This window comes from Megascapheus bottae, chromosome 14, assembly GCF_031878675.1.
Source record: "Megascapheus bottae isolate mThoBot1 chromosome 14, mThoBot2.hap1, whole genome shotgun sequence".
In the NCBI taxonomy this organism is placed as follows: domain Eukaryota; kingdom Metazoa; phylum Chordata; class Mammalia; order Rodentia; family Geomyidae; genus Megascapheus; species Megascapheus bottae.
In genome coordinates, this window is record NC_143522.1 from 4,860,236 (window position 1) to 4,886,997 (window position 26,762).

At 42.9% G+C, this 26,762-nt stretch overlaps 2 protein-coding genes across 5 annotated transcripts in view; one reads left to right on the top strand and one right to left on the bottom strand.

The window, feature by feature from the left end:
• Positions 1–534: 534 nt before the first annotated feature.
• LOC150054549 (uncharacterized) lies at positions 535–25,322 on the bottom strand. 4 transcript variants are annotated; one of them, XR_016537555.1, is made up of 11 exons: positions 25,125–25,318; positions 19,365–19,550; positions 18,521–18,649; positions 13,641–13,897; positions 12,436–12,568; positions 10,271–10,585; positions 9,388–9,606; positions 6,429–6,635; positions 4,232–4,444; positions 3,188–3,319; positions 744–803 (listed from the first exon to the last, which is right to left on the bottom strand). XR_016537555.1 is itself a non-coding variant. In XM_090344263.1 (10 exons), the coding sequence occupies exons 1-10, from the start codon at positions 25,224–25,226 to the stop codon at positions 642–644; spliced, it is 1,923 nt and encodes a 640-aa protein (XP_090200389.1). In that variant the 5' UTR covers positions 25,227–25,302; the 3' UTR covers positions 535–641. The 4 variants fall into 4 exon arrangements, 3 of the variants coding, with proteins under 3 accessions (XP_090200389.1, XP_090200386.1, XP_090200387.1); XM_090344263.1 differs by lacking the exon at positions 3,188–3,319 and having other exon boundaries at positions 535–803; positions 25,125–25,302; XM_090344260.1 differs by lacking the exons at positions 3,188–3,319; positions 25,125–25,318 and adding an exon at positions 20,855–20,955 and having other exon boundaries at positions 535–803.
• The window catches only part of Mthfd1 (methylenetetrahydrofolate dehydrogenase, cyclohydrolase and formyltetrahydrofolate synthetase 1), a 66,324-nt gene continuing 64,690 nt past the window's right edge, over positions 25,129–26,762 (top strand). The window contains exon 1 of the mRNA XM_090344259.1: positions 25,129–25,211. Within this exon, the coding sequence (XP_090200385.1) occupies positions 25,171–25,211 (41 nt within the window). The 5' untranslated portion in view covers positions 25,129–25,170. The remainder of the gene's footprint in view (positions 25,212–26,762) is intronic.

A 26,762-nucleotide genomic window follows, 5' to 3' on the forward strand; every position in this document is an offset into this window, starting at 1 on the left:
GTAAGCACCATCCCAGAAAACACACAGACACAAGTTACGTAGAAGAAAGCAAGGTTTAATGTCCACTGAAATGGACAGGCTGATTCCCCAAGGGTTAGAGAAGAGCAAATTGCTGTCATGCAGGGGAGGTAATTAGGGAGAGACTGGAGACCAGAGAAGGGGCTGGGAGCAGGAAATCTTCAAAGCTGCAGCAGGACCCTGGAGATAGCAGCCGGCCAGGGCCAGCTATATCAAGGCTTATGTCAGGAAAACATTCTGTATTGAGGCACCTTGCATCTTGATACTGGGACTAAGGCCACAGAATGTTGCCAGCACAGTTGGGGCTGGGGGTATGTGCACTTTCAGGTGGGAATGGGCAACTGTAGCTGGGCCTGACCTGTGGATCCCCAAGATGAAGGCTGTCACCCTAAAATGGAGCAAATATGCCTACAATTATTGTATATTACACGTGCCAAATCCAGACTGGAGAAGAAATAACTGAGTATTAGAAGTATTAGAATTCTAGGAATTATTAGAAAAGTCAAATACCAAGACTGAGTAAGTGAAAAAATTTCAGTGCATTTATTTATAATGAAGACACATTCAAGACACTGTAACAATCATATTTGCTAAATTCTCGGTAGCACTGAAAAAACAGATCTTTACTGATTGTCTTGTGCAGTCTTACAACCAGAAGAAATCTTTGATTTCTTAGATATTTCATAAACTTGTACAATGAGCTTTAGCTGATTAATGACTTCCTTGTCTGCTGTTTTCACGTTCAGTCCCAGCATTTTCATAATAGTTTCTCGAAAGTCAATAAGCTATTTAAAAAACAAAAAAGACAATCATGATATTTCATTAATTTGGGTCATCCGTTTAATAGGTACAAGGAACTTGATACTAGAATTTCACTTTTATGAAATGGGGCTTGAATTTAGGGCATTACATTTCTACTTATATTCTCTATCACTTGAGACACATCTCCATCACAGCTACTTAGAAGTCTGAGATCTGAGGATCACATTTCAAAGTCAGCCTGGACAACACACTAAAGACCATGAGACTCTATCTCCAATTAAGCACTAGAAAACCAGAAGTGGCACTGTGGCTCAAGGAGTAGGGTGGTAGTCTTGAGCTGAAGAGCTCAGAGACAGTGCCCAGGCCTAGAGTTCAAGCCCCTATAACAAAGGTTTGAGAAACTGACCACTCAAATTCAAGTACATTTTATCTTTTCTTTGCAGAGAGTATCTTTCTATAATCCAAGTTTTCCTCAAACATGTGGTTCTCCCACCTCAGCTTACTGAATGCTGAGATGGATTACAGATATGTGCCACCATGCCTGGATCAAATACTATTCTTAAGAAAATAGCTTGCAGAGCCAGCCGGGTGGCTCATGCCTATAATTCTAGTTACTCAGGAGGCCGAGATCTGAGGATGGCGGTTCAAAGCCAGCCCAGGCACTGAAGTCTAGGAGACTCTTATTTCCAGTTAACCATTAGAAAAGGGGAAGTAGGGCTGTGGCTCCAGGGGTAAGGTGGTAGCCTTAAGCTGAACGGCTCAGGGACAGCACCCAGGCCCAGAGTTCAAGCCCCACAACCCACGAAAAAAAATGGCTTGTGGGCTGGGAATGTGGCTTAGTAAAGTGCTTGTCTAGCATGCATGAAGCCCTGGGTTCAGTTCTTAGTACCACATAAACACAAAAGGCCAGAAGAAATGTGGCTCCAATGGTAGGATGCTAGCCCTAAGTAGAAGAAGCTCAAGCCTGGGCACCAGTGGCTCACACCTACAATCGGAGCTACTAAGGATCTCCTGTTCAAATCCAGCCCAGGCACAAAAGTCATGAGACTTATCTCCAATTAACCAGCAGAAAACCGGAAGTGGCACTGTAGCTGAAAGTGGTAAAGTACTAGGCTTGAGCTGAACAGCTCAGGAGCAGTGCCCAGACCGAGAGTTCAAGCCTCATGACTGACCAAAAAAGAAAAAACAAACAAAAAACCACACTTCAGGGACAATGCCCAGACCCTGGGTTCAAGCCCCAGCGCTAGCGAAAAAAAGAAAATGGCTTGCTTTATCACAATAATTCTTTAAAATTTCCTTTTCATTTTAATATTTTTCTTATGTGTTATCAACTAAACCTAATTATAACACTGCTTATTATTTTCCACCCACTAAGCAATTACCTTGTGTGTATGTGTGTCAGTGTGTGTATACATGTGCACAGACACACTCGTGCACTTACCAATAACTAGGTTTGAACTCAGGACCTTGTCAAGCTCCCTTTGCTTTTTTGCTCAAGGCTGGCACCACTTGACCACTTGAGCCCCAGTTCCCCTTCTGTGTGTTTATTGCTGGTTAATTGGAGATAAGACTCTGAGTAGCTATGATTATAGGAATGCCATTCGTGCCTGTTGTTCTTTTGTTTAAATGGGGTATCACTATGTTGCTAAGGCTTCTTTTCAACTTCCAACTTCTGTTCTCAAGTCATCTTCCTATTGAGATAGGAAGGTCCTGGGACTTTACATATGACACTATGCCTGGTGGCTAAGACTTGTCTCTTTGAACTTATGATTTGTTTTATGGTAAGTATAGACAGATACTTATTAAAGTCACACCGAGCCAGGTGCAGTAGCTCAAGTCTGTAATCCTAGCTACTCAGGAGGCTGAGATCTGAGGATGAAAGTTTAAAGCCAGCCTGGGCACTGAAGACTGAGAGACTGTTATCTCCAATTAATCTCTAGAAAACAAGAAGTGGGGCTGTGGCTCCAGGGGTAGGGCAGTAGCCTTGAGCTGAAGAGCTCAGGGACAGCGCTTAGGCCCAGAGTTCAAGCCCCATAACACCTCCCCCCACACAAACACACACAAAAGTCATACTGATCAATTGGTGCTGATGGCCTGTAATCCTAGCTGTTCCAAAGGCTGGGATCAAGGTTCAATCGAGGTTCAAAACCAGCCCAGACAGTCCTAGAGATTCATTTCCAATTAACCACTAAAAAGCTGCAAGTTAAGGAGCTGGGAATATGAGTCAGTGGTAGAGTGCTTGCCTAACATGCATGAAGCCCCAGGTTGGGGGGCGGGGGAATGAATATCCTAAAGCTGCACGGTGAGGTCAAGGGGAGAGTGCACTCCACATCTTCTTGTGTAGTGCTTCAGCCCCACAAAAAGACAGCTCATGGCCAGGAGGTTGGCTTAGTGGTAGTGTACTTACCTACCATGCATGAAGACCGGGTTTGATTCCTCTGAACCACATATATAGAAAAGCCAGAACTGGTGCTGTGGCTCAAATGGTAGATCACTAACCTTGAGGTCAGTGCTCAGGCCCTGAGTTCAGTCCCCAGGACTGGCCAAAAAAAAAAAAAGACAGCTCACAAGTGAGGAAATACTGTGAATGGTCTGAGACCTGGCAGATCAGAATACTGGCAAGTAGAAAAGAAAGAGAGGCCTGGAAGCATAGATACCAGAAATGGCAATTTCTGAGGGGAGGTTGCAACTCTGCAACTTGGGATTTTAGGAGTTCCTCAAGGCTTGGTAGTAAGGGAAAAGGAGAGGGCAAACCATGGGAATTAAGGGTCTTGAACAAACAGGAGAAAATTGCAGAATCAGACATCACCCAGCCTTTCCCCCAAAGGAAAAGGCTTCTGCCAACAGAAGAGGGCAATATTGAGTTGAGAAACCTAGTAAGTAAACCCAGCCTTCATTCACCTGAAGATTGAGGTAAATAAAAGGATTTCTTGTACTGCTGGGATATGGAAAATGAGGAAGGAGGAGGAAGGGCATTTAACCTAAGCATGTTTTTTTAGAAGCACTGTCCTATTTTAAGAATATGACTGAAAATAACACGATATTCTCAAAGCTTATGTTCTTTCAAAGGATACACATACAAACTTGAGCTAAAGTACTTTATTTCATCCTCAGCCAGTAATGATTCACAGAGAAAAGCACTTAACCTAAACTTGTTTTCTTGAGATTCTCCTGTCACAGAAATTATAAAGCTCGACAGCTATTGGTGTCTGTGATTCCTGTTCTATAGAGAAAACTAGCTTGCAGTCAGTTATACACAGCTGTGGTACATATGCCAAGAATAAATGGTCTTGTAAGGGGGATTAGTGCTCTTCCAGAGGGTAGGTGGGTTAACTCAGGGTGGATGCTATGAGCCAACAAATTCCCTAAAATTTTCAGTTAATCTAAGTTGAGATGGGTGCTTATGACTTCCATTAAATTGGTTTTAATATAGTAATTAGAAAAAGGATACCTCTTGTTCTCGTCCTGATATGTCTTCAGGTGGGCTCTTGGCTGCAGAAAGCTTAGGAGCCACTCCATGCAGCACCTGAGGGACGCTCTCCAAGTCTGATTTCAACTCTTGCTCTGCAGAACATATTTTCCAATGGTCTGCTTTCCTAGCTGGCTTCTCCTTCGTCATTTCAACTTTTGTTAAAGATTGTCTGAGCTTTTCAATTGTTTTGTCCTGTGAGAGGGTAAAAGGTAAGTCAACAGAAGACTGATTTGATCACTTTTTTTTTTTTTTGCCAGTCCTGGCTTGAGCCCAGGGCCTGAACACTGTCCTTGGGCTTTCCTCAAGGCTAGTGCTCCACCACTTGAGCCACAGTACCACTTCCAGCTTTTTCTATGTATGTGGTACTGAGGAACCGAACCCGGTACTGAGGAATCATGCATACTAGGCATGACTCCACTACTAGGCCAAACTCCCAGCCCCCAATTTGATCATTTATAAATAACAGATATAACTGACACTTCTATCCACCTTACCCCTTTAATTCTGAAAAAGATAGATATATTGTAATTTTTGTTTGTATTATCATGCTCATTAATAACCAATATTTACTTAGCTTTTTTTTTTTTGGCTGGTTGTGAGGCTTGAACTTGAGGCCTGAGCACTGTCCCTGAGCTTTTTTGCCCAAGGCTAATGCAATATCACTTTAAGCTACAGCACCACTTCTGGTTTCCTGGTGATTAGAGATAAGAGTCTCACAGACTTTCCTGCTCTGATTGGCTTTGAACTGTGATCCTCAGCGTTCAGCCTCTGAGTAGCTACGATTACAAGTGTAAGACACCAGTATCTGGCTTCCTTAGCACTTTTGTCAACTTGATTTGTGGGCTTTACAGAGTTTCACATGTATTCCATGTCCTCAAAGATCTTATAATCTATATTAACCAAATACAGAAAGAGAAAACAGTTGGTCTACAGTAAAAGAAATACTGTTAATAAGCTAGAATGCTGGTAATTTAGTGCATATTTGAAGTCTCAGCTTATTTTTGAAGTAAACAACTGAAGCTACAAGTTGCAAAGAAGAATTTTTTTCTCTTTTTATGTGGGTCGTGGGACTTGAATTCGGCCTGGGCACTGTCCCTGAGCTCTTCAGCTCAAGGCTACCACTCTACCCTTGAGCCAAGCCCCACCTCCCCTTTTCTAGAGGTTAATTGGAGATAAGAGTCTCAAGGTCCTTTTGTGCCTGGGCTGGCTTTGATCCTTGATCCTCAGATCTCAGCCTCGTGAGTAGCTAGGATTTACAGGCTTGAGCCACCTTGCCTGGCACAAAGAAAATTTTTTAAAAAGATAAAACCGTGGGCCTACTGGTAGAGTGCTTGCCTAGCATGCACAAAGACCCGGATTCAATTCCTCAGTACCACGTTCATAGAAAAGCCAAAGTGGTGCTGTGAATCAAGTGGTAGAGCACTAGCCTTGAGGGAAAAGTCTCTGGCACTGAATTCAAGGTCTAGGACTGGCAAAAAAAAAATTAAGACAAAAACCTTTTTCTTTTTTGGGGGGTACTGGAGTTGGAACTCAGGGCCTCTTTTCTGAGCTATTCTATAGCTTATTTGCTCAAGGTTGGCACTCTTACCACTTGAGCCACATAGGTGCCCAGTTTGCAGAGTGATTTTGATTTTTTTTTTAAATTCATATAAAGCCAGGTGCTGGTAGCTCATACCTGTGGTACTAGCTACTCAGGGGCTGAGATCTACAGATCCTGGGCATGGAAAGCTTAACACTAGGAAAAGGAAAAGCTGGAAGTAGATCTGTGACTCGAGTGATAGAGTGCTAGTCCTGAGCACAAAAGTTCAGGGACAGCTACTAGGCCCTGTGTTCACACCTCAGGACCAGCATACACACAAAAAAAAGTTCATGTATAGTTGGACACAAGAGGAGGCCCTCGCCTGTAATCCTAGCTCCAATTAACCACCAAAAAGTTTGAAGATCTGTAGCTCAAGAGATAGAATACTACACTTGAGCAGAAAAAGCTAAGAGCGTGTCTAGTTCCTGAGTTCTAACCTTAGTACCTACATCAAGTACATATACACATACATACATACATACATACATACATACATACATACATACAAACATACATACATACCTTTAAAGATGTGGCTATAAAACAGGAATGTGCCAAAGATTAAGTGGATTTTTGGAAGTCATTTCTTGTACTTACTTTAAGGACATTTACTCTTGTCAGTTGAGTTTTCATATTTTTATTTGACATTTTCAAATCACTGAGCTGTTTCTGAAGCTTCTGAATTTTCTCCTCCATTCTTGGCACTGTATCAGTCTGCAAATTCTGCCGAATATCCAGTAACATCTCTAACTCTCTTAATTTCTTATGCTCATTTATCTGTGAATTTTGAGTCTTGGGATTTTCCTTTATAGAAATTCAAAGTAATGGAAAAAATGTGCTTTAAGTTGTTGTTCAACACCAGCATAATATCAAATTTATTCTAGACTAACTAAGTATAGATTTAATAATGACATAAGTAGAATGAATATTAAAATAATAAAAATATGACAATAAAAGTGACAAATCAGTGCAACCAGAGGCATAATTAAGCCATTATTTTTTTTTCCAGTCCTGGGGCTTGAACTCAGGGCCTGGGCACTGCCCTAAGCTTCTTTTGCTCAAGGTCAGCACTCTACCACTTGAGTCACAGCACCACTTCCAGCCTTTTCTGTGTATGTGGTACCTAGGAATGAAACGGAAGGTTTCATGCATGCAAGGTAAGCACTCTACCACTAAGGCTCATTCTCAGCCCATAATTAGGCAATTTTATAAATACCAAGCAGCAGCATAAATTATTTCATCTTTTCTGCAATGCATTACAATATACGTATTATGAGAAAATAGCAAAAAGCTCAGGAAAGTGCTCACACGCTGAGTTCAACCAAACTCATCAGGACTGGCACACATACACAAAAAAGTAACATATTAAGGAAAAGGGATAAGAATATCACCTTTTTTTTTGTTTTGCAACCTGGAAACTAAAAGATTAATGTCTTCAGATTTCTATGTGAAAATAAGGTCTACACTCAGTCATCAATTGAATGTGAAAACAGTATCTTTCATTTATACAAAGATTCAAAGAATCTATTAAAGAAATGATTTCTTGGGAAGCTATTGGAAGATGTGTTCCAGCAAAGTAACTTAAAAAAATTGAAGAAATTGTGAATTCTAACCAGAAGATGAAGAAAACTCAGGATCAGAGCTATGCCTAGACACACTGAAAAAAAAAACAACAAACAAGAAAACGAAAGACTTTGGGAGAGAAAACTAAATGTCAAAATTTTATAGAGAATAACCTGGTATAATATTCAAATGAAAAACATGAATGTTGAAAAGTATACATACAAAAACAAAAAGAGCTGGTATCTGTGGTTCAGGCCTGTAATCTTAGCTTCTCAGGAGGCTGAAACCTTAGGATTATGATTCAAAGTCAGCTGGGACAGGAAAGTTTGTGAAGTTCAACTTCAATAAAATACTCAGAAAAAGCTAGAAGTATTGCTGTGGCTCAAGTGGTAGAACACAAAGGATTTAAAGACAGTGCCCCCCCCCAAAAAAAAACTCAAAAAGAAGGTGACATTGTCAAAAAGAAATACACTCATTACCTCACTTAAATAACTAACCTCTCTATGCATCACCTTAATATAACTTTTTTTTTCTTTTTTGCCAGTCCCGGGGCTTGAACTCAGGGCCTGGACACTGTCCTTGGACACTTTTTTGCTCAAAACTAGTGCTCTGCCACTTGAGCCACAGTACCACTTCTGACTTTTTCTGTGTTTGTGATACAAGGAATTGAAACCAGGGCTTCGTGCAAGGTAGGCAATTAGGCTATGCTCCCGGCCCATAAAAACAGTTTTTTAAATCATCAAAGATACTGACTCTAGGGGAAAAAAAAATGTAATACAAGAAAGAAAATACAACAATCATACTTCATGCTTTTTTAAACATTTAGTGTCATAGTGAAGTAAATGTTGAGTATGAATTGCAATGAGAAAGAACTGTACTGGGAAGATTAAAGCAGAAATGTGTGCAAAAGTGATACTGAACAGGAAATGAACAGGTAATACCTAGAATTGAGCCTAGGATCCCAATTAAGACCTCACCTGAAGGAGACATACTGCCTAGTTTAGGACCTTAGGGAAAGAGATGGAAGTGGGAGAGGAACAAAACAATATTTCATTGTCCTCTCCACCAAGTCTCAAGCAATGAAATTAACCTAATACATTTAATGCTATGGGTAGTGAAACAATCTCCTGATAATTATACTGCAAGATACACATGGCATTACACTTTTGGGGGTGACTTCTTCCTCAAATGCAGAAAGCAGAGAAGGAAAGAGTTTATACAGTAATTACTCAGGAATATCATTAATGGTCAGACTTCCTGAAATCCAACCACTACAGAGCCATTCCTCTTAGTTCATTTTCTTTCTTGTTTTCTAGAAGTGCATTAAGATATATCTTAGCTTTAGCACTTTGGAGTCTGAAGCAGGAAAATTCAAAATTTGAGGCTAGCCTGAGTTAGATTGCCAAATCCTCTCTTTAAAAAAAAAAAAAAAGGTGGGGGGGGGGAGCTGGGAGTTTTGCCTAGTGGTAGAGCGTTTGCCTAGCATGCACAAAGACCCAGGTTCGATTCCTAGGTACCACATACATAGAAAAAAGCCGGAAATGGTGCTGTGACTTGTGGTAGAGCTCTAGCCTTGAGAAAGCCCAAGGGCAGCACTCAAGCCTTGAGTTCAAACTCCAGGACTGGCCAAAGAAAGGTGGGGGCTGGGAATGTGGGAAGTGGTACAGTGCTTGCCTAGCATGCATGAAGCCCTGGATTCCATTTCTCAATGCCATGTAAACAGAAAAGGCCGGGAGTGGCACTATTGCTCAAGTGGTAGAGTGCCAGCCTCAAGCAAAAGCTCAGGGACAGTGCCCATGCCCTGAGTTCAAGCCCCAGGACTGGCAAAAAAAAATCAATGAAAAATAAGATTAAAATCATATGCAAAAAATATAAGAATGGAGATCCAGAAAGGGTAGGGTCTTTTGAGAAAACAGGATCTGTAAAAAATCCTATTATCAATAAAAACATAAACAGCCTAAGTATAAAATCATTTTCATTTTCAAATGCCTACAGTTGAGAAAATTCTTCCTTTTTTCCCATCCAAGTCTAAGCTCCCTTGAGAAAAGTTGTTGACAGCCATGTTTCCTTCCTGATATTGCAAGGGCCTTTTATGATCTTTATCATTTTCTTCCATTGTTGGGGATTGCTCATCTGATTCTTCATAAAGATGCTGCAACTGCTTTACTCGTTTACTGAGTATCTGAATTTCCCGCTGCAGGTCTTCTGTTCTCTATAAGAAAAAGTACAAAAGCTTCCTGGTGTGCTATGCTTTCTGCATCATTTCACCACTGTGCAAACTTTTATTTATACTGACATTGTGCTGACAATAAGTTACTGAGTAGGTGAGAAGGGAAAACTTTCTATATTTGACATTTTTAATTTAAGATACTGGTGGCTCACGCCTATAATTCTAGCTACTCAGAGGATTATGAGCTCTGAGGATTATGATTCAAAAGCCAGCCTGGGCAAGAAAGCCTATGAGACTTTCCAGTTAACCAGCAAAGGGCAGAAGTAGAAATGTAGCTCAAGTGGTACACTACCAGCCTTGAAGAAAAAAGCTAAAGGGATAGTGCCCTGGCTCTGGGTACAAGCCCTGGTCTGGCACAATTGAAAAAAAGAAAAGCCGGGCATAGTGGCTCACGCCTGTAATCCTAGCTACTCTGGAGGCTGAGATCTGAGGATCTTGGTTCAAAGCCAGCATGGGCACTGAAGACCATGAGACTCTTATTCCAATTAGCCACTAGAAAAGGAGAAGTGGGGCTGTGGCTCAAGGGGTAAGGTGGTAGCCTTGAGCAGAAGAGCTCCGGGACAGTGCCAAAATTACAATTCAGAACCACAAAGTTTACTGAGCTGGCACTTCTCAAAAGAGAAAAGTCCTTACAAGTACTACTTACAGATTTCCATGACTGCTCACTTGCACCAATTTCCTGGATCCTCTCTTTTACAGCTTCCTCTGTGGCAGGTATAGGGCCAATGCTGTCACTCAGAAGAGTGGACAACTGGTCGAGAAAATTCTGATGTTGCGATTGCATGGCTTTAGTTTCCCAGCTCCAGGAATATGGAGGTCTGTCTACCTCAAATGCTTGTTTCTCCTCACGCAGCAAATCCTGTGGACCTGTATCCCAAATTTTCTGCCCATCATTTGGTGCATCCGAGTAAAAACCGTTGTTACTCTCAACGTTGGTAGTCACGGTAGCTTCACCCATATCCTGAATGCCAAAACACACATTAAACATTCTGTGTGTGTGTGTGTGTGTGCGCGCGCGCGCGTGTACTCTTCAAAAGACTAAAAAGAAAGAAAGACAAATCTTGCAAAAGGAAGTAAAGAAAGGTTGGTCACCTGAGCTTTGGGTAGTGCTTTCCCACCTTATTCCCCAGGACCACTGTCTGAGGATTAGGAGTGGCTAGATGGCTTGGCTACATGTGCATTCTCCTGGATTGAGTCTTTAGCTTCCACTTCCTATGCAAGGAACAGGAAATGTCTCTCTCCTTTTCTATTTCTCCCTATGGGTCTCCTTCAGAGACACCTACAATGCTTTTCATGAGTGGATCTTAGGATCAGTGATTTGGTGTGAAAGCTGGGAAGCTCAGGGAAGCCTGTCTTTCCAACTTCTCCCAGTGCCCCTCAAATCACACTGCTTCCATAGTTAACAATATGAAAACAGATAACGCTGGACTTGTCCTTCAATTCTTCCTACCTACAAGAGAAGTCCACCTTTGTAAACTTCACAAGGCCTTCTTACCACCTTCCATGTACACTGTTCTTCATGTATCTGAAAGGCTTTCAGCCCACCGTGCTGTACAGTTTCCTTGGCCATCCATTATTAACCAGACCAAGAATTCAGTATTTATCTCTTAGCCTGTAAATGAACTATAAGCTGGGTACCTAGACTCCCCACTTTAACTGTGGTCTTATTCTGAGCTTATTCTCTGCAGTCACTTTACAACCACCTTGGTTATGGGGCTTGAACTCAGGGCCTGAGAGCTGTCTTTGAGCCTTTGTGCTCAAGGCTAATACTCTAGCATTTTGAGCCATAGCTCTGCTTCTGCTTTTCTGGTATTCTGGAGGTTATTTGGATAAGCATCTCATGGACTTTCCTGCCTGAGCTGGGTTGAACTGTGGTCCTGAGATCTCAGTCTCCTGAGTAGCTAAAAATACAGGTGCTGAGGTCATCTTATTGTAAAAAGGATAGTCAAAAGCTAAGGAGATGGCCTATTAGGGCAACTTTTTCCTATTTTGGTCCAGTGGTAAGAAAATAATGTTTCCAAAATTAGTCCAGATACAGACTTAAAACTATGATCAGACGTCTACCAGGGCAGTTTTAACTATGCATACTTTTTTTTTTTGCCAGTCCTGGGCTTGAACTCAGCCCAAGCACTGTCCTTGGGCTTTCTCAAGGCCAGCACTCTACCACTGGAGCCACAGCACCACTTCTGGCTTTTTTCTGTGTATGTGGTATTGAGGAATCAAACCTAAGGCTGTATGCATGCTAGGCAAGCACTCTACCACTAGGCCATGCTCCCAGCTCAAAGTAGCTAGCTTTTTTTTTTTTGGGGGGGGGGGGGTCAGTCCTGGGACTTCAACTCTGGGCCTGAGCACTGTCCCTGAGTGCTTCAGCTCAAGGCTACCATCCTACACCATGAGCCACAACCCCACTTCCAGTTTTCTGGCAGTTAACTGGAAATAAGAGTCTCACAGACTTTAGTGCCCGCGTTAGCTTTGAACCTTGATCCTCAGATCTCAGCCTCCTGAGTAGCTAGGATTACAGGTGTGAGCCACCACATCTGGCTTTGCATACCTTCTTATCACCAAGTTTTCTCCTAGTTAAATTTAAGATTTTTTTCTAATTCCCGCAGACAATTTCAGGGTCGCTAAATCCCTTTGCTTCCCCAGTGGGTTCAGTTAAACTTTCTTTCTCTGTTCTCCTATGTTCCCCTCTTTCTTAAGTGTACAGGGATGAGTGGAGAAGCATTGTTTGACTTTGTTTCTAAATTACAGTGTCAATAATGTGAGGTAATAAAATCCAGTTTCTTCAAAAACATTCCAATTTATTCTCACCTTCACTGGAACAATATCCAAGGAATCTTCTTGTCCTCCCGTATTCATATAAGGAGGGACTCTGTACGTGAACAACTTTTTCTCCAAAAGATCTGCCTTTCGCTCTGCCTTTTCTCTTTGAACCAGATGTACTCTAAGTAAGATATCAGTAGGTAACAATATTATGAAAGCAATTCAATGTAATTTTAATTGAGCATTTAAAATAATAAATATCATGGCTGGGAGTATTGCCCAGCAGTAGAGTGTTTGCCTAGCATGTATAAAGCCATGGGTTCAATTCCTTAGCACCATAAACAGAAAAGGCCAGAAGTGGCTCTGTGGCTCAAGTAATGGGCTAGCCTTGAGGCAAAGCAGCTCAGGGACAGTGCCCAGATCTGAGTTCTAGCTTCAGAACTGGCAAAAAGAAAAAAAACAAACAACCCCAAACTATGTATATAAAACTATGCATAAGCCGGGCACAGTGACTCACTCCTGTAATCCTAGCTACTCAGGAGGTTGAGATCTGAGGATCAAGGTTCAAAGCCAGCCTAGGCACAAAAGGACCTGAGACGTTTGTTTATCTCCAATTAACCTCTAGAAAATGGGAAGTGGGGTTTGGCTCATGGGTAGGGTGGTAGCCTTCAACTAAAGAGCTCAGGGACAACGCTCAAGCCCAGGGGTAGGGGGTAGCATTGAGCTGTAGAGCCTGGGACTGCGTCTAAGCTGAGTACAAGCCACATGACCCACAAAAAAATAAAGAAAAGAAAAAAAAGGAAAAGAGGAAATGGGGCTTGGCTCAAGGGTAGGGTGGCAACCTTGAGCTGAAGAGCTCAGGGACAATACCCAAGCCCAGAAGTAAGGGAGTAGCCTTGAGCTGAAGAGCTCAGGGACAGTGCCCAGGCCAAGTTCAAGCCCCAACACCCACAAACAAACAAACAAAGAACAACAAAAAACTATGCATAACAACATTATTAATCAAGTCAAAACAATTGTAAATAACCTAGTGTTCAAAGTAAACAGGCAAGGTGTGGCAAATACTTATAAAACATTATTATTATTCAACCACAAAAAGTAATGAAGTATTACTTAATGCTGCAAGGTAAATGAACCTTAAACATGAAATTCTATTAGATCTAGATTCTGAGATTAATTAGGAGTATTAGTTCATACTATTTTAAAATGTATCACAAAAGACTTGCTTAAAAACAAACCAGTAAATTCCCTACCTTAGACGTTTTTCTAGTTGTGTAACTCTTTCAGTTAGATTAAAGTTGCCTCTTTCAAGACTTCTAATATTGGTGTTTTTCAGACACCTAATTCTCATTAGAGAAGCGATAAGTTCCTGAAGATCTTTGACATCATCTCTCAGTGATATTATCTGCAATGACTGTTGCACATTATTTTCTCTGTAACTTTCCAGCTCAGTCTTCATTTCTTTCAGTGAACTTTCTTTTATGAAGATTTTGCTTTGAAGATTCCTTAGCTAATGTGAAGCAGAAAATGCTACTTTAAAGTCATTTATGATCTTGGTCTTAAACATTCACAGTGTGAAATCATTATGGGTATTTAAGCTATCCATTAGTATAGAATGCATTAAAGACTTGGAAACCTATTCCTTGAGCATAGCCCAGTTCTAAATAAAATTGGCACACAGGGTTTGGAATAAGTGACTTAATTCATACCAATATTAAAAGAGTTTAAGTCCTTAGTTACTTAAACCAATAGTGAAGGACTAGGGATAAAGCCCTGGCACCATGGCAAGAGGAGAAGGAGGAGGAGGAGATGGACGGAAGGAAGGAAGGAAGGGAGGAAAGAAGGAAGGAAGGCAGGCAGGCTAGTGTTGGATTGTATATACCTAATAGAAGACTTGAACATCTGAGGATAGCACATTTAAGTCCAGCCTGAGCTACATAGTGAGATCTTGTCCTCAAAAAATAGAAATAAAAATCTAAGGCTGATTGCTGATGGGTCATACTTACAAGCCTAGCTATTCAGAAGGCTGAGGTCAGAAAAGTGAAGTTTAAAGCCAGCCTATGAAGGAAAGTCCATGAAACTCTTACCTTCAATTAACCAGAAAAAAAAGCTAAATGTGCAGGTGTGGATTAAGTGGTAGAACCCAGCCTTAAGCAGAAAAAGCCAAATGAGGAGAGCCTTGAATTTATGCTCCAGTACCAGCAGTACCAGTGCACATGTGCACATGCGCATGTGCGCGCGCACACACACTCAGAGTAATAGTAATAATAACAAATAAGCTACAAAGGCAAATAAACTATCTGAAACGCAGCTGGAGTGGTCATGAAAGGGAAGAGGAAGATTTGAGCTCAGGTTGAAGTTTACCCCTTGTGCTCTAGCCTCTGACTGGAGTAGCTGGGACTACCAGCATGCACCACGCATGTCCAGTATTTATAATTTGATTTTATTGCCATTCATTTTTCAGCCCTTATACTAAGCTCTGGAAACCATCCCCCCCCCTCAAAAATGATCACTGAAGTTGGTGCTGTTGGCTCACGCCTGCTGCTCAGGAGGCTAAAATCTGAAGATCATAGTATGAAGCCAGCGTGGGCAGTCCATGAGACCACTGGAGAGAAGACTACTCAGAAAAAGCCATAAGTGGCACTGTGGCTCAAGTGGTAGAGCATTAGCCTTGAGCAAAAGAAGCTCAGGGACGGTGTTCAGGCCCGGAGTTCAAGCCCCAGGATTGAATACAAAAAAGTGATCAATGGAGCTGGGTGCTGTTGGCCCACACTTGTAATCCTAGCTACTCAGAAGACTTAGATCTTCAAATCACAGTTCAAGACTAGCCCAGGCAGAGGAATCTACGAGATTATTACCTTGAATTAACCAGCAAAAAAAAAAAAAAAGCAGAACTGTGGCTCAAGTGATAGACTGACAGCCTTTAGACTTTGAGTTCAAGGCCTAATACAGACACAAAACAACAACAAAAGTGGGCTGGGAGTTTGGTCTAGTGGAAGAGTGCTTGCCTAGCATGCACGAAGACCTGGGTTCCATTCCTCGGTACTACATACATAGAAAAAGCCAGAAATGGTACTATGGCTTAAGTGGTAAGTGCTCTAGCCTTGAGAAAGGACAAGGACAGTGTGCAGGCCCTGAGTTCAAGCCCCAGGACTGGCAAAAATAAATAAATAAATAAAAAGTAATTAATGGCTGACAAAAAGTGATCTTCCTAAATACAGATTCAACAATTTCTCTTCAGGTGTTCTATGTGCCATTTGGCACCACTAGCCATTCTTTCCTGCAGGATGTGGTCATTGCTGCTGAGCAGCCATTGCTATCCCTATGATTCCTTCTTGAGTTGCAGAACTAAAAATACGACTGTTTTTTTCTACATTCCCTTACATAGGCTGGGTTTTTCTGGGCCAGTGGTTCTCAAATGTTATATCAGAAACAACCAGAGAGTTTGTTAAAAACTGTATAGCCTAGCATGCACGAAGACCACGATTCAATTCCTTCGTCCCACATACATAGAAAAAAGCTCAGGGACAGCACTCAGGCCCAGAGTTCAAGTTCAAGTCCCACAACAGAAAGAGAGGGGGGTGGGTCTCCTGGATTTTCCTGCCTGGCTGGAACCCTGATCCTCAGAGATCTTAGCCTTCAAAGCTATTAGGATTACAGGCATAAGCCACCAGTACCCAGACTGAAACAGATTTTTATTTCTTTATTTTGTCCATCCCACCAACAGTCTAGTGGTGTTCCCTTCTGAAACAGATTTTTTTTTTTTGCCAGTCCTGGGGCTGGAACTCAGCCTGAGCATTAGTCCTTGGGCTTTCTCAAGGCTAGAACTCTTACCACGAGCCACAGCACCATTTCCGGCTTTTCTATGTATGTGGGACTGAGGAATTGAACCTAGGTCTTCTGGCTTTCTGGAGGTTAATTGGAGATGGGAGTCTCACAGATTTTCCTGCCTGGGCTGGCTTTCAGCTGAGATCCTCATATCTCAGCCTCCTGAGTAGCTAGGATTACAGGTGTGAGCCACCAGCTCCAGGCTAGGTCAATATTATTACTTTTTTTTTCTTTTGCCAGCTCTGGGGCTTGAACTCAGGGTCTGCGCACTGTCCTTGGACAGTCTGCCACTTGAGCCCACAGCACCACTTCCAGTTTTTTGTATGTATGTGGTACTGAGGAATCGAACCCGGGGTCTTTGTGAATGCTAGGCAAGCACTTTACCACTAGGCCAAACTTCTGGCCCCTAGGTCAATATTATTTTGAATCCCAAAAGAGGCTGTTTAGAGATTCCTGTTTAGAGATTTGAGAAGTAGGATTTGGTCCTAAATATGCCTCTGTATCACTCCCAAACGTGAATGTCATCTCAAATGAGGTACTCAGTCTTTTACCTCAGGTAGATATTACTGGAGTTGTACATTGGGGCTCTTGAAATTGGACTATTGGAATCTATGGAATTATTGGAAAGAAGAAAATGAGAATAATGAGAAGGGTAAGGACAGATTCTTTCTTCTTGTATGTGCTAGTGAGGATAGTCATTACATTGTTTGCCACTTCCCCATTTTTATTTGAGTATATACTGAGGGGGAACTATGAGCCAAATGTGAGTATTTCTGGATTATGAAGGTAGAGCTATGAGCTTACCAATGTTGTTTAAAGTACCCTATCCATTTTTCGTGGCATGGTGATTGTGCTTTTGACTCAGGGCCTTGTACTTCTAGACATGTACTCTACCACTTGAGCCACAGGCCACTCCACATATCTATAATTTGTATTCACTTACATAAAACCTGAAATCAGAGTGTTGATAAGATGAAGGAATTTTAAGAAAGTTCAGGACTGAGTTGACTTATTCCAGATTCCTTTGCTGAAGCCTTAATCTCCCTATACTTTGGAAGGTGATAGTGCTTGAAGATAAGATCTTTAAATAAGTTACAATGAGCTGAGTCCTAATCTATCTTTTTTTTTGGGTGGGGGCAGGGAGGAATAGGTCTTGAACTTGAATCAGGGGCAGGGGCTGGGTGCTGTATCTGAGCTCTTTTATTCAAGGCTAGTGCTCTACCCCTCTGAGCCACTGTACCAGTTCTGGTTTTCTGGTGTTCAACTGAAGAGTCTCAGACTTTTCTGTCTGGGCTGGCTTTGAACTTCAGTCCTCAGATCTTCGCCTCCTAGGAAGCTAGCCCCCAGCTAACTCATGTCTTTTTTAAGAAGAGGAATTTTGGACATACAGAGGTAATAGCATGTAAAGATAAAAGAAAATGACCACCATCTACAATCTAAGAAGACTATACTAAGAAAAAAACCCTTCTGAAGCCTTCCTTCAAAAGTCTATCCTCCACAACTGAGAAAGTACACTTGTTTAAGGCACCTAGACTGTGGTACTTTGTGATGGCCACCCTAGAAAACGAAGACACAGCCACCATCGATGCCATTTAGTCAAAGGGCTGGCCCAAAATCTAAGTATTCTGAGTGTTTTACTTAAAGGTAATCATAGAGGTAGGTGGTGCAGACGAACAGCCACATCATAGTACCCTAACAATGACAATGGCCTTTGAACCAGAGTTACCTGTAAGTCTGCCTCTTGTGATAAATCCTGAGAACAGGACTCAACTGATGAATATCTAGAGAACTCTCCAGTCTTCACCACATTTAGGCATTTTCTACATATGTAGCTTATGTCTTCTTTCATCTATTAATGTCACGCAGATGTTTCACCACGTATTAGATAAAACAAATGGCTATTTGGTACATATTGAAAATAAGAATCCATTCCTTCCATTAAAAATACTTAAGGGTGAGGGGCACAGTGGCTCACACCTGTACTCCTAGCTACTCAGGAGGCTGAGATCTGAGGATTGTAGTTCAAAGCCAGCCTGGGCACTAAAGTCTGTGAGACTCATCTCCAATTAACCACCAGAAAACGAAGTGGTGCAATGGGTCAAGGGTAGGGCAGTAGCCTTGAGCTCAAGAGCTCAGGGACAGCGCTCAGGCCTGTCCCACAATTGACCAAAAAAAAAAAAAACCCTCAAAAAACAAACAAAAAGCAACTTAGGGCTTACCCAAGTGCAGGTGACTTATGCCTGTAATGTTTGCCTATTTTACAGAAGATACAATTTCCCAGTGTTTGGTTCTAAAAATAACATACCTCAGCTAAAAGGTTCTTGTTTTTCACCAGCACTCCAGGAAAGTCCGGACGGGCTGAGTCAGATACCCTTTTGTTGTATATCATTGAGTTCCTGGTGGGAACCACTTTCAGAGATGGATCAAAACAAACCTGCAAGGAGAAACTTCCAGTTAACTAAACCTGTACTCCCCTTACACACCTGTGAATCAAGACCACAAACTTTCTAGCCCAAAGTGTATTTTTTTTTTCCAGTTCTGGGGCCTGAGCACTGTTCTTGGACACTTTTTGCTCATGGCTAGCACTCTGTCATTTGAGCCACAGTGCCACTTCCAGCTTTTTGTGTATATGACACAGAGGAACTGAACCCAAGACTTCATGCATGTGAGGCGAGCACTCCAACCACTAGGCTATGCTCCTGGCCCTAGCCCATATAAACTCTAAAGAGTTTTCAGGAAGGGTAAAGGAAATGCGATAAGGGAATGAGATTGAAATATAGCAATTATGATGTATGGAGATGTACCAATAGAAATCTCCTACTGCAAATGGTGCTGTGATCAAGTGTTAGAACCCTAGGCTTGAGCTGAAGAGCTCAGGGATAGCTCCTAGGCCCAGAGTTTAAGCCCCCCATGACAATTAAAAAAAAAAGTGCTAAGGGAGAGCACCCAGAGCTTGAAATCAAGCCCAAATACCAGTGAAGTGGGAGATCATTTGATTGCTTTTTGTATCATTCGCTAACAGCAGCAAAAATCAGGACACTATAGGAAAATGGGCAATTAGATCTGAACTTTCTTTCACCTCTCAATAGTACCACAGGTGATGGTTTATCATATACTGTGGGGAAAGTAAGTACCAGAAAACAACTCACCGCTGGGCTATTTTTTCGGGCTGATAGATTCTTGACTTCTAATGGTTTAGCCTCGTTAGGCCTTTTGGTTTGCCCAGTAGCAACCATTCCTGAATCTGAGTGGTTTAAAGATTGGGGAGAGCTTGACATGCTGGAAACACAAGAAGCACATCTAATGGTGACCCATGGTGCTTCCAAGGGGAGTATCTATAAGCACAAAGAAAGAGATGCTAAAGTCTGTTCAGTGCCAAAGCAAAGTCTTCCAGAAGCTTCCACCTCAATGTTTAGCCAGACTTCAGGAGTTGCCTGCTGAACCTGTTGCTTGGAGACAAATGACAGCATCAAAAGTTTACATTGTAACTGATTGAAGTGGTGTGTAATTTGTAGATGTCATAATATAATTTTTATTGTTATTTTTTTTGCTTATCCTAGGGCTTAAAGTCTAGACTAGACTTGGCACTGTCCCTGAGCTCTTTTTTTTTTTTTTTTTTTTTGGTGGGTCATTGGGCTTGAATTCAGCCTGGAAACTTTCAGCTCAAGGCTACCGCCCTACCCCTGGGCCTGGGCACTGACTCTGAGTTTTTCAGCTCAAGGCTACCACCCTACCCTTGAGTCAAGCCCCATTTCCTGTTTTCTAGAGGTTAATTGGAGATAAGAGTCTCAGGTCCTTTTGTACCTGGGCTGGCTTTGAACCTTGATCCTCAGATCTTAGCCTCCTGAGTAGTTAAGATTACAGGCATGAGCCACTGTGCCCTGGCAATATAATCGTAAATTGTAAATGCTATTTGTGAATCATATCTTTAGACATCTGACTTGTAGATTTCCCTCATTTTCTATTCCTCATCAGAAATCTAACTAGAAAGTCAAATGATAAAAAAAATCAAACATGAAAAAAAATATAAAAGCCAAACAGAAGAATGTAATTGTTCCTAGTGTTTACAATCCAGAGAAAAAGAAAATAAAAATGTAACCTCTCATTTTCTCCCTCCTTCCCTCCCTCCATCTCTCTCTCTCTCTCTCTCTCTCTCTCTCTCTCTCTCTCTCTCTCTATATATATATATATATATATATATATATATATATATATCACTGTTGAAAATCTAACCCTGGGGCTCAAGAATGTCTAAAAAGAAAGTACAGAAACATGAAATGATTACTATTATTTTAGGTTTTGTATTTGACTATTTTACTTTTTACACAATAAAATATAACATTTGGCTGGGTACCAGTGCCAGTTCCTTGCCTGCCTGCCAGGTGCTGGTGGCTCATGTCTTTTATCCTAGCTACTTAGGAGGCTGAAATGTAATGATCAGGATTCAGATCCAGCCTGAGGAGCAAAGTCCATGAGACTCCTAAGTCCAAAAAGCCTTGAGAGAGAAAAAAAGAACTCAAAGACAGCATTCAGACCCCCGAGTTTAAACTCAACACACACACACACACACACACACACTCACACACACACACGATATAGCATCTGTGCATTTAGTAAAAGAACCATAATTTTTTTTTACCACATTAAGAAAAAGAGAAAACTTTGAATCCAAGATCAGTTCCCAGAAAGCGCCAGAACTGTCCACTCTGAATGGCCGTCCTATACAGTATACCAGTGGAATGTTTGCACACCAAAGAAACGGTTGCTAGGTGAACGCATCACAGAGGTCCAAGGAAGGAAGACTTCTCAAAGTGGTCATTTGACCTGTGGTTACTTCCCTAACTAAGCTAATAAAGGCACAAAAACATTTTATCAAGAATCAGTAAGCTTGGGGCTGGGAGTTTGGCCTAGTGGCAGAGTGCTTGCCTAGCATTCACAACGCTCTGGGTTCAATTCCTTGGTACCCCATACACTGAAAAAAGTCGGAAGTGGTGCTGTGGCTCAAGTGGTAGAGGGCTGGCCTTGAGGAAAGCCCAAAGATGGTGCTCAGTCCCTAAGTTCAAGCCCCAGGACTAGCAAAAAAGAAAAAAAATCAGTAAACTTGCTGGGTGCCACATGTGGGGCAAGGAGTTTGGCCTAGTGGTACAGTGCTTGCCTGCCTGCACAAAGACCCAGGTTTGATTCCTCAGTACCATATACATAAAAAAGTTAGAAGTGGTACTGTGGCTCAAGTGGTAGAGCTCTAGCCTTGAGGAAAGCCCAAGGAGAGCCCCAGGACTGGCAAGAAAAAAACTGTGAATTACTATTAGATGAGAACTACCTATATTAGCTAAAGAAGAAAGTGGGGGGAGTGGAAGTGATAATGAAGAAAGAGAATATGAATTGAATATTAGACACAAGAAGGCTGAGATCTGAGGATCACAGTTCAAAACTAGCCTGGGCATGGCATTCCATGAGATGCTGATCTCCAATGAAACTATTCAGAAAAAGCCAGAAATGGTGCTGGAGTGCTAGCCTTAAGCAAAAGAAGCTCAAGGACAGCATCTAGACCCTGAGTTCAAGCCCCAGTACTAGCCAAAAAAACAAAAAAAAACCCAAATCCATGCAGGACATTGAAATGTGAATTTAGGCCAAAGGATGACTGCCCACTGTCTTCCTTTTTTTTTTTGCCAGTCCTGGGCTTGAGCTCAGGGCCTGAGCACTGTCCTTGGACTTTCTCAAGGGTAGAACTCTACCACTTGAGCCTCAGCACCACTTTCGGCTTTTTTTCTATGTATATGGTACCAAGGAATCGAACCCGGGTCTTTATGCATGCTAGGCAAGCACTTTAACCACTAGGCCAAACTCCCAGCCCCACTGTTTTCCTTTATTGAAGATAAAAATGAGGAGGGACTGGGAACTGGTGGCTTACTTTTGTAATCCTAGCTACTCAGGAGGCTGAGATCTGAGGATCGTGGTTCAAAGCCAGCCTGGGGAATGAAAGTCCATGAGATTTTTTTTTTTTTTTTTTCCCGTGGGTTGTGGGGCTTGAACTCTGAGCCTGGGCCCTGTCCCAGAGCTGTTCAGCTCAAAGCTAAAGCTACTGCCCTACTCTTTAAGTCACAGCCTTACTTCTCATTTTCTAGTGGTTTACTGTAGATAAGAGTCTCACGTTCTTTAGTGCCTTGGCTGGCTTTGAATCTGATCCTCAGATCTCAGCCTTCTGAGTAGGTAGGATTACAGGTGTGAGCCACTTTGCCCGGCTTTTATGAGACTCATTTCCAGTTAACCAACCAGAAAATAGGAAGTGGCGCTGAGGCTCAAAGGGGTAGGGCAGTAGCCTTGAGCTGAAGAGCTCAGGGATAGTGTCCAGGCACAGAGTTCAAATCCCACCACCAACAAGAAAAAAATGAGGGGATAAATTATCAGATTTATAGGAATGAAAGGATTAATTAAAACAGAATAAGCTGTGTGTGTACATACATATATATAACACACACATTATATATATATACATATATATATATATATTCCCACTGTGCAGCTAGATTTCTTTTCTTTTTCTTTCTTTTTTGGTTGGTTGTGGGGCTAGCTCAAGGCTACTGCCCTACCCCAGGGCTAGGGCAATCCTCACATCTCAGCCTCTTGAGTAACTAGGAATTACAGAAAGAGCTCATTTGTGGAGAGCTTTTACAGCATGGAGAGAGGCCTTGGATACAATCCCTAATACAATTTAAAAACAATATACATAGTTTCATATCTGTACATATATACGCATTGTTTCTTTAACATGGCTATCCATTATGATGGAGGTTTTATTAGGTCTTAAAAATAATGTTGGGGGCCAGGAGTTTGGCCTAGTGTTAGAGTGTTTGCCTACCATGCATGAAGACCCAGTTTTATTTCTTGGTATCACATGCATAGAAAATGCCAGGATTGGTACTGTGGCTCAAGAGGTATAGCTCTAACCTTGAGAAAGCCCATGGACGGTGTTCAGGCCCTGAGCTCAAGCCCAATAACTGGCACAAAAACAAACAAACAAACAAAATAATGTTGGGCCAGGAGTCTGGACTAGTGGTAGAGTGCTTGGGTAGCATGAACAAAGACCCAGGTTTGATTCCTTTGTACCCATACATAGAAAAGGTCCAAAGTGAGGCTGTGGATCCAGTGGTAAAGCTTTAGCCTTGAGAAAACCCAAGGACAGTGCTCAGGCCCTGAGCCCAGGATTGGCAAAAAAAAAAAAAAAAGAAAAAGGTTATGGTATATATTGATATAGCTATGCGAGAATTGCAAAATCAAAAGAAAAACACAAATTTATATCTGAGACCAGGTCTAACTAGGTATCTCAGGTGGGCCTGTTTATCCTTGGAATACTAGGATTAAAGACATGTACTGCCCTACTAAGCCACATTTAAAATTTTGGTAGTTATTATCAAAAAGTTGTAAAACTGGAAGCCTGACAAAAAACTTACACATTTTGGTAGCCAAGTGTCATTATATGCTTTTCTCGGGGGAGGGGGGGGGGAGGGGGAGGGAGGGGCAGGTCACAGCACTTAACTCAGGACCTTAAAAATAATATTTTCTTTAAACCTCGTTATTTCACAGGAAAGTAAAATGGTGAGGAGGGGGGGAGATTTACTACCTGCAAGTTCAAAAACAAATCTTTAATTTCCTTCTTAGTTTTATTTGTTCAGGTGCAGGACAATATGAGTAATGTTTAAAGATCCCTGTATTACTTGTCCAGACTTTCAGAATGGTAAAGTAAGGGGTAGATGTGTAGCTCAGTGATAAAATCCATGTTTCTTTCTTTTTAACATTCAGATCTCTGCCTCCAAGTGTAGCTAGTGCTACACTGGTGCTCGACTAGAATCCCCACTTAGTATGCCAGACAGGGCTGGAAGGTGACTTGGTGGTAGAATGTTTGCCTAGCATGCATGAAGCCCTAGGTTCGATTCCTCAGTACCTCCTACACAGAAAAAGCCGGAAGTGGTGCGCTGTGGTTCCAGTGGTAGAGCGCTAGCCTGGAACAAAAGAAGCTCAGGGACAGCGCTCCAGGCCCTGAATGCAAGCTCCAAGACTGGCAAAAAAAAAAAAAAAAAAAAAAAAAGGCAGATAAGGCATGTGCTAAGCGGTTGGAAGGGACTGACCCTTACAACTATCTACAGGAAGAACTGTAACCTGAGCGCCGTAAAAATGCTGCAGCCGGGCCCGTTCTCCCGTCAGTCAACCGGCCTAACGCGGCTCCCCGGTAAGCTGGGCAGCAGGCCCTGGAGGAGGCTTTTATGGGGCCGGTGTGCAGCCCAGGAGCGGCGGGGGTGCTCAACACCCCAGCAATGCAGCTCAAAGGAGCTGATGATCCTTCCCAGCGGGAGGGCAGTGAGAGAAGGTCGGCAGTCATCCCACGTGCTTCAAAGCGCATCGGTAGTCAGTCTGGCGCCCTTCCCGGCGTGCGATCACAGCAGCGCTCCGGAGCAGCCAGGATGGGCGCTATCCGGAGTGACCGAGGCCCGCACCCGTGAACTCTAGCTAGTTTGTAAGCCCGGGAAACTGCTCCGGCGGGCCCGCCCCTGCCAGGCCACGCCCCTCCACGGGTCCGCCCTCCCAACCCCGCGCTCTGATTGGCTAAAATTGGGCCAGTGGACGCTCCTCTTTGGTGGGTTCCGGCTCTGTGCAAAACGGCACTCAGCACGGACTCTTCCCAGCAGCCAATCAATTCTAGCAAGCCAATCACCGCCGGTTTTCCTCCCCATCCCTGGGTCGCCTGGCATCCGCAGCCCCCACCCCGCCCCTCTAAACTAGCTGTGGGACTGGCTCCTTCCGGATGGCGCGCCTCTGCGTGCAGGGGGCGCAGGCGCAGTAGCGGGGTTCCCGGGGACACTCGCTAAACACGTGGGTTGGATTGTCCCGCTCCACCGCGAAGGGAGTGCAACCTCGGGTTTGGTGGTGCTCATCGTGGGAAACAAACTAATAAGGGCCATGGCGCCGGCGGAAATCTTGAACGGGAAGGTGTTCTCCGCGTAAGCACTGGTCATCGTTGCTGGCGGGAGTTGGGCCGCAGTCGTGGGCCCCGCGCCGAAGGGAGGGAGGGTCGCTGGTGAGAGAGAGCCAGGTGTGCTGGGTGGCGAGGGCTCTGACACCTGCGCCGCTCCTGGCCCCTGGCCGCGTCTGCCCGTGCGCTACCTGGCTCTTGTATTTGAGGGGGGAGGATAAGTCCTGCCCCGACTGTGCCCCCCAAAATGCAGCGGCCAGGACATACCTGGCCTAGTTGGAGTTGCTAACAGCGCCACCGTTAGAATTCAGAACTCCACTCCAGCCCCCTCCTTTGTAATTTGGAGATTGTGACCAGACTGGACCGCGTTGATCCATCCCGTTCTTGCCAGTCCATAGCCTCCCCCCCCCCCCAATTACACCAGAGGCTAACTTTTCCTTTTTCTTCCGTCTCTTGCTTCTAGCTGCCATCTCGGTCCTGGCTCTAAAACTATTTTCAGCTTCTGAGTCCTGGCAATATTCTCTGTTCCATTTGACCTCTACCTGGATCTCTTCCCCCCTCCCCCTCCCGCCCGGCCCCTGAGAAGATCTGATTCTTAACTCTTGGGTATAGTTGTCACATTCACTTCCAGGAAGTAACAACTTTTGCCTCTTAGGAGTGGGGACAGCTGGGGAAGGAGCCCAATGTCTTGACTTAGCTGTGGTCAACCGCTGCGCTGTATCCCTTTCTTTTTCTTCTTCCAAGAACAACCACAGCCGTTGGTTGTTGAAAAGATGAAAGAAAGGTGCACGCAGTGTGACCTTACTGAAGGTTGTTTTGAGCACCTTTGGCAGCACCAGTCATTTAGTAATTGCTGTGCCTGGCAGCAGTAATTGCCCTATAACTCATAAGAGTGGTTTTTGAGCAAATTAGAAAGTCACTGGATAGTGAAGCCTACCCTGGAAGGTAGAGAAGGTGAGCAAAGTTGAAAAGAGGCGCATTACTTAGTGGTGAATCTTCACACGTTGATGAAGAAGGACCACAAGATTTTGTATTCCAAGTCACAATACTCAATATTCAGTGCTTTTCTTTAAGTAAATTCCATTGTTTGCATCTGAGGTTTGCAACTATGGGATACATGTAGGTAGTAAAATGGTTACTGTAATCAAATAGTTAAATGTAATGCATGTATCATCTTAAATACTGTTCTTTTTTTGTGCCAGTCCTGGGGCTTGAACTCAGGGACTGGGCACTGTCCCCCAGCTTCTTTTTTGCTCAAGGCTATCACTCTACCACTTGAGCTGCAGTGCCACTTCCAGCTTTTTTTTTTTTTCTTTTTATGTATTACTGAAACATCAACCCCAGGTTTTCATGAATGGTAGGCAAGCATTCTACCACTAAGCCACATTCCACTCATATACATATATATGTATATAGATATGCAAGAATTAGTGATTACTGCTGGCTGTCAGTGGCTCACTCTACTCAGGAGGCTGAGATCTGAGGGTTGTAGTTCAAAGCCATCCGGGCACAAAAGTCTGTAAAATTCTTAACAATTAACCACCAGAAAACTGGAAGTGGCTCAAAGTGGTAGGGTGCT

Coding starts and splice junctions, on each gene's coding strand:
- LOC150054549 (XM_090344263.1), bottom strand. CDS start 25,226: ATGACCAGTGCTTACGCGGAGAACACCTTCCCGTTCAAGATTTCCGCC. Junction 13,898..18,520: donor ACAAGAACCTTTTAGCTGAG/GTATGTTATTTT, acceptor GCTTCACATTAG/CTAAGGAATCTTCAAAGCAA. Junction 804..4,231: donor TATCAGGACGAGAACAAGAG/GTATCCTTTTTC, acceptor TTTTTTAAATAG/CTTATTGACTTTCGAGAAAC.